Genomic DNA, 7516 nt, shown 5'->3' with positions numbered 1-7516 from the left:
GTACAATCAATCCACAAGAGTTGATTGACAGGGCCACCTTCCTCATAGACAGAAAAACTTCACTATAAACACAAGACACATATCACATCCAATGCAGGTTCTTACCATGAGCTGAGTTAACTGTATCTGTTGAGAAATAGAACAAACATGTTAAATTGTTTGGCATTGTTTGATTGTGATTTTTGCAGAATTGCTCATATTTATTGTGCAATCATGTTTCAATATCATGTCTCGATATCACTTAAATGTTTGGTCACTGCGCAAGCCACACAGCTGTCAGATGAGAGGAGGTGTAAACTGCAAACACCGGGGGTAGAGATGCTAGGACAGCATTGTTAGAAGGTGAGCGAAGTTAGTGGAAGGTAAACCTTAATTAACTCTGCTCTGTATTGAAGAACGAATGTTTCAAATCTTTTGCAGAGCAGTTTGCACCCCCACCCCCTCATAATGATTCCAACATTCTAACATGACTGCAGTGCGACCCAAGGAGTCACCTGGCCCAAGGTGTAAACAAGTCTCAGAGGATCAGAGGATGTCAGTTGCACACTCTGTGGAACGCCAGCCAACCAACCTTGAGCTAAACCCTAATCTGAACCCTAACCCTATCAAGAAATTAAAACAGAAAATCAAAAGGAACATTCTGTAGGACCATTCAAATTTCATCAAACCGGTTCTCTAGTTCAGAGTTAACCCCAGCAAAATAATTTACATAAGATTGTGAGGTAATTTGGTCAACACATTTTTAATAACAATCATAAATTACAAGGTGAAAAAGATTCAATTCTACTGTTGGGACATAAGAACTCAATGGGGCCTCTGGGAGAAGTCTCAAGATGGAACTCTTATTACAGGTTGTGTGATCATGTTTGAAAAAGATTCTATCAGGTCTAACAGTTAGGAAGCTAGGTGGATGATTGTGGGTTTCCAGAAAACGCTGCAGCCTCAAGATTGCATAGAGGAAAAGGAAAGCTGAAGCAAGAAAAAGACAGAAGGATAGGGAGAGACGTCGTGCTAAACAATGTGCTCAAGTCACAGGAAGAGATGGATCTCAACTGCTTGAACCTTTCCAACCTACCAGCCTAAGCCTAACCAGTGACTCAACCAGGAAGCAGTGGTGGTAGCAGCATCCAAGTAAAGGATCTTCCCCCCTATCAAGAAACTTGTAGAAGCGCTATGTCTAAGAAGCAGCTAGCAGAAGAAGCAGAAATCCGTTATCCTATAACAGTGTCACTGATCATCAAATACGCCTCATGAAAGTGTTTGATGAGAACAGCGGACAAGTACAGCCAGCTGCATTTGAGCAGAAGAGGAAAAGAGGAAAAGAAAAGGGGGAAAATGGTATACAGAGACCAGATTACAGGTGACAGTTACCGGCCTTAGAAGAAGAATGTGGTAGAATAACAGATTACATGCAACCTGCTACATTGCACATCACTGCACACAAAAGTAAAGTGCCTGATGCAGAGAAGCAGAGTAGCAGAATATCAATGGCTGGGAATTATTTGTATGGGGCTACTGAGTAAAAGTGCACCATTGATAAATTCTATGACATTGTACATTCGGTAACACATGTGTCCCAAGCAATAAGCAAACAATCAACGATGGAAAGACATGGGACCATAGGTAAAACAATGCACTGCACAAACCGAGAGGCATAAAGGCTGCGGGTACACTACTCATTTCTTTTTTCTGAGTGGGCAATAATACATAAATAAATCTTCAAAAAGAGGTCTTGGAAATTGTTTTCCGATTTTTGTTTCCACTGAACAGATGACACATGGTAAACTGAGCAGTCTAAGGACCAATCGATTATTCACTGACTGTACACGTTTTGTCAGTGTAGGTAAAATCTAATGAAATGTATTTGTATAACCCAATATCATATACTTATATATGATATGATAAATGAATATCATATCATATCCCATCTCTTAAATGGCTTTACAGGCTCACAACAACAAATGGTTCCCAGCCCAGCAGAGGGCTCTCCATTGGAAGACAAGGAAACATTCCCAAAAACATTAATGTAAAAGGAAAAGGAAGTAAGCTTGGGAAAGGCAAATCAAACAGATATCCCCTCTTCATGAACGGCCTGGTGTGCAATAGTACATAAAGTACATTAATATCTGCATGCTAATTCCCAGTGTAATGTGATTATAAAGTGATTTTATTGAGTTTGAATCAAACGCTGTCAGTTCAAGACTCACCACTGTCTGCATAGGACACTCTAATGACTTCAGAGGTGACTGTAACATTGGATGACACATCCTCAGCATCCCTCCTCCTTCTCTGAGTATTATCACATTTCTGAAAATAGACAGCACCTTATTGAATACCCACATGAAATAAGTTATAGTGATGTATGTGACAAACTCTTCAAGGAATTTTAGCTGTGATACAGCTTTGTAAAATAACTGTAAAAGGGTTTTGTGAAACTGATGCTGGCTACATCCCAATATTTACTTCGTTAATGTTGAGAAGCAAAGTATTTCAACATCTTATTGGCTTCCCCATTTAGACGAGACGTTTTTATAATGCTGCAAATGCTGTTAACACGACACCTAAACATGTTTTGAAGACAAGCTATGTCAAAATCACAAAGGTGAAATAAATTGAGAGTGAAGTAACTTTTGAGACTCACAGGCTTTAGACTTTGACACGTGTTCACGTCACAGAGCCTGGTGATACAGTGCAGGTAGAAAGTCGAAACCTTCTGATCATTGTGCGTGACAAATCTGAAGGCCTCAAATTCGAAGAGCGCCCGCTGCGTATCTCCGTTCATGATCACCTTGGTTTGTGGATCCTGAGTACACCTTCAGGAAAAGAGAGTGTAGAGGCACAGCAAGATGTGAATTAAGGTTCAGTGTGAATGCAAGTCATTATAATATAACTACATGTATGTGACTCACCCCACAAAAAGGTCATAAAATTCAAGTGACAATTGGGGAGCTGGAGTTGTTGTTGCGAAGCATCTATCCAGCAGCACATTGAATCTTTAAAGACAGACAGTTGAATTTAAAGAGTGCATTTTTAATGTGTATACCATAATGTGGAGTCTAGTGCTGTCTTGGATACCTCGTTGTTAGATTGGTGGCTTTAACCATAACAAAAATCTTTGTCTTCAGGTTGAGTCCTGTTTGTGGCACAACAAGTGGCTGAGTGTACTGCCCATCCTATGGCACAGAAGAATTCATATTACGTTGCTATCAGACTAACATGCCATCGTTATGGATACTAGATGCAAATTCAGCATCTAGAGCAGTTCTTACATTGAATAGGTCCATTGTCAGTGTGCTGATGAAGCTACCATTGTTGTCTTTAATGGCAAGACTCACACCAGATCTGTATAGAATGAACGGAGGCAAAATTGTGTGTTAGAATACTAAAAATAAACATAGATTCAGTCCACTTGTAGTCAGGTAACATACTCACACGCCCAGCTGAGTGTTGTTTATCAGGTACTGCATTGGATACTCACAGGAGAACATGTACAAAACCTGCGAGCGATAGGTGATTGTACCAATGGATGGGTCCACAGAGGAAACAACTCCAGAGACATTGACTTTCTGAATGTTTGAAAAGTCCTTGAAGTATCCAGTTCCAAGTCCATTGATAATCTATTGAATAACAAAATGTATATGTTGCTGCGTTCAGTTCAATGATTTGATTTATCATTCTCTCAGAGTCCAAATCCGTGATTTCTACCAGGTCTACTGAAATGGTAATGTCAATTCTGTTCAATTCTATTCACACGATAAATAAAATCAGGCGCATTCATCTTTACTTTTATATTTGAAAGATATGTTGTGAAAAATACCTGAATCTTGTTGTCGCAGACACCCCCGGAACTATCATTTATGGGGAATTTAAATTTTAGGACTGGTGGGTCAGCAGTCATGTCAGCAACCCCATAACAATGAGGTATATTGACCTGACCATTTAGGACCATCAGGGTTTCGTTGTAACGTGAGTGGTATATTGGGCAAATTAAGATGTCCATCTCCATGTACTGTGTGCCACATATCACAGTCATGTCACTGCTTTCTGTTGAGAGGTAAGGGAAAAAAATTACAAATCAAACCTGCAGTGGAGCCGTTATAATCATAATAATGCCAAAATTCATTCTACAGAGTTGGTCTGTGACTACATATAGATATAATGACAGAAAATAACACCAGCCTGGAGCTTTGAATGACGAGTGTCCAACGCAAGCGGCTGGCACCTGGGCCTCAACCTTCACAATTAGGACAAGCTGGCACACAAGGATGACCAATTTCATTGTTCTGGACCTGTGAGAAAACACAACAAAACGATAGACAACAAGGCATTCCCGGCTTCTTTCAGAGGCAACGGATCTGAAAGACTCGGGCACATTTTTTATTGTTGCACACCACAGATTGACCTACATGAAGACAAAGCCATCACAGTTAATGGCTACAGCCAAGTCATTTTGTAACATTAGCATCCACTTGTGGGTTCTGTGTGGATCTGTTTGGCATAATCAATACAGAAAAAAGAGGATACAGTTGGATTCCTTAAATAATCTTCAAATATTAATTGACATTGATCAACAGAAGTGGAAAGTAAAACAATCTAGGAAAAAAAATCTAGTTTAGTTTCTAATCTTGATTTACTTTGTAAAAGCATTTCCATTTTCTAAAATTCTTCAACAGGAGATCAATGTGGCTGTTTTCAGGTTGAAAGCATTTAAAAAAATAAAATAAATAAAAACATCCTCTGCTCGTAAAGGAGCATCTCTTTTCAACTCACATGAAAAAGACAATGCATGAAATTAAGGATTATAATTAAAAAACACAATCTCAACTTTCACTAAACGACTTTCCTATTGTTGCATTGATTCTTTTAGCCATAATACCAGGTTCCATCTGACACGATAGATCACAGGTAGACTACCAAATTAACACAGATTTTTCTAAATGGCTTAAATTGATGTTCACAAAACAAACATTTCCTGTAAAAAGTCTCTTTCCATTGTTGTTGAGATTCCAGACAGATACTTACAGTAAAACTGATATTCACAGGTAGTAGTACAAATAGTTAATTTTTTAAAATGCTATCAATGCTATCAATACATCTATACTGCAGAGATCAAGGTATAACTAAGTAATTCTAGGGACTCACCTGTAAATCCTCATTTTGTGTCTTTCTATCTGTCGCCACATCTATCTTTTTATACTGTCCTCACAACAACACAGGGGTGGGACAGTAAGCTGCTCAGATAATAGTGTAACATGAGTGCCGTCTGTAACAACTTTGTGTATCTCTGTATTTCACATTTATACTCTTCAATGATAATTAATATTAATATCATCTGGCTGGCAAACCCAGTGTCATCTCTACATCACACAACAATTGATCCAATTTTGTGTAAGAAAAAAAATATGATTAACATTGTTTTAAACAGGAAATTAGTTGGTTTATATTATCATTATCATTATCATTCGTAGGAAGTATACTTCTATTATACTATATATAATGTAGTTGTATGCCACAGTGGAATTAGTGTTTTTTAGTTCAGGTCAGTGAGAATCAAGCGCCTCTGACTGTTGTGTTGTCTTGGATGAATATTGTCATTTTTGGATAAGATTTTTTATTTATGATATTAGTCAAATATCAAAATCCTGTCCAATGGTCTTTTTACTTAATACTGATAAGTGTGTGTCACAAAAAGTTAGATGACTTTCCACTGATACATGTAATGTTTTAAAATGATTCCAAATGAATTTTCTCCATCATCGCAATAACCAGAAGCCACTCCACTCTACTTTCTTTTGATTTTTTAGTGGCAGGATGATTCATTTCATACCATATGCTGTTGCATGGTTACACCAATGCAATGTTACCAATGTTACACCATATGTTACTGATCCCAGCAGAGACATTCTGTTTTGTTGGTTTCACCTCATAATGAGGTCAGAACCCACACCTGATAGGGTGTCACATTATCATGGCATCCGTTTTGCTGCAACACTCTGGTGACCCCAGTGAGGTGATTTGGGCTATTGCACTGAGGTTTCAACCAGAATTTTTATTATGAGAGTTTAAGAAATCACATAATGTAAATATGTGTTCAAACTAATAATTTCTGACTTGGTTGCACCAAAGCTGCATTGCTGCATTATACCTTTCGTTTATAGAATAACATAAGGTCTATAGGCAGGAATGATAGGTAATGGACATTGACATTGATGATTGTTGTCTTAGGTATAGATGATTGTTGTCTTAGGTATAGGCAGGGTGGGTAACCTCAGAAAACCACAATGTATCCACAGACAAACACTTGAAATACATTACATTACGATCATTTGGCAGACGCTTTTATCCAAAGCGACTTACACTACATTACCACCCTTCGCAGAGGGGGGAGCAATTGCGGGTTGGGTGCCTTGCTCAGGGGCACCCCGGCAGGGACTCGAACCCGCAACCCTCTGGTTCCCAAGCGGAAGCTCTACCCACTGAGCTACTGCCTCCCAATATAAATGATATTAGAGATCCAAGATCTTTCGGGTAGATAAAAGTGTCATTATTGTTCATTGGGGTACGAGTTTCATCACAGTTCCGATTTTTGTTTTCGCCTCAGGCTTTAAATTGAAAATAGAAGATATCCTTACTGTCCTACAGTGTGTGAATAGAAGACACACCTATCTGAGTGAAATCCAGGGTCTTTGTGTAGCATCATGACATGAAACAGTCTTCTAGCTTCCCTTGGTCCCCATAGAACACCACTACAATACCTTGTGTTGATACAGTCTAAAAAGGTGCATGTTAGATTACTTGAGAGGTATCCAATGTCAAATGCCAGTTTTAATCTAGTCTTTGTTGTCAAAATAACAATTTGTCTGCTAGGCATGCCAATGGTGGAACCTGGAGACTGCGAGATTTACCGCAGGCACATTTCATCAAAACTTGGCCCAGACCGAGTAAATCATCCCAATGCTGGGCTGTGGCATATTTGGGTCAGGACCCACAAACACAGATGCTCGTTAAGAATTAAGGGGCACTGAAAGAGTACATCTTTACCACAAGTGTACACAACCATAAGTGCAGTACTTTTATATGATTTTACTTACATTACATTAACTGTTCATTATGTAGCTGTCTAGGGAAAACCCACATACAGTGTCTCTATAGGCAACTGAAATTAAAGGTTGAAGGTAAAAGCATGTTACAAATTACTTTACACTGTATAGCACCGCAGGGAGCCAGATGACCATCATATAAAATGAGAAGTGTTAAATTATTTTATACACTTTCACGTTTGCCTTACTTTTTTCTGTTGCCATGTGGGTAAATGTGTCATGTTTATAGGATCAAATTTATATAAAAACTATTGATTTTTTTGTTTATCTGTTCGGCTTTTTTGTTCAAAATTTGGCTGTTATGACAGAGTCACATTCCCAAACACAAGCAACACCTGAGCAGGGTGTAATGTATCCTGACAGCAACAAAGGCAGGGCCCTTTTTCTTTTTAAGGCTTGGTATTAAACATGATGAT

At 38.6% G+C, this 7516-nt stretch overlaps 1 protein-coding gene across 1 annotated transcript; it reads right to left on the bottom strand.

Moving 5' to 3' along the window:
- Positions 1-2196: 2196 nt before the first annotated feature.
- On the bottom strand, positions 2197-4279 carry LOC142995271 (zona pellucida-like domain-containing protein 1). Its single transcript, XM_076146261.1, has 8 exons — positions 4180-4279; positions 3818-4044; positions 3433-3617; positions 3270-3342; positions 3076-3173; positions 2910-2993; positions 2642-2813; positions 2197-2307 (listed from the first exon to the last, which is right to left on the bottom strand). The coding sequence occupies exons 1-8, from the start codon at positions 4277-4279 to the stop codon at positions 2197-2199; spliced, it is 1050 nt and encodes a 349-aa protein (XP_076002376.1).
- Between the last annotated feature and the right edge of the window lie 3237 nt (positions 4280-7516).

This window comes from Genypterus blacodes, unplaced genomic scaffold, assembly GCF_046128005.1.
Source record: "Genypterus blacodes isolate CSIRO-AG114 ecotype Tasmania unplaced genomic scaffold, CSIRO-AGI_Gbla_v1 ptg000032l_1, whole genome shotgun sequence".
NCBI classification, from domain to species: Eukaryota; Metazoa; Chordata; class Actinopteri; order Ophidiiformes; family Ophidiidae; genus Genypterus; species Genypterus blacodes.
Note: the sequence above shows the minus strand (reverse complement) of the source record. Positions and strands in the feature narration are given on the sequence as shown.

Excerpts from the sequence above, each read along its gene's own strand:
- LOC142995271 (XM_076146261.1), bottom strand. The coding sequence starts at position 4,279 with ATGAAATTGGTCATCCTTGTGTGCCAGCTTGTCCTAATTGTGAAGGTT. Across the intron at positions 3,343-3,432 it reads AACAACACTCAGCTGGGCGT|ATCTGGTGTGAGTCTTGCCA; the intron begins GTGAGTATGTTA and ends CATTCTATACAG. Across the intron at positions 2,308-2,641 it reads CGTGTCAAAGTCTAAAGCCT|AAATGTGATAATACTCAGAG; the intron begins GTGAGTCTCAAA and ends GTCTATTTTCAG.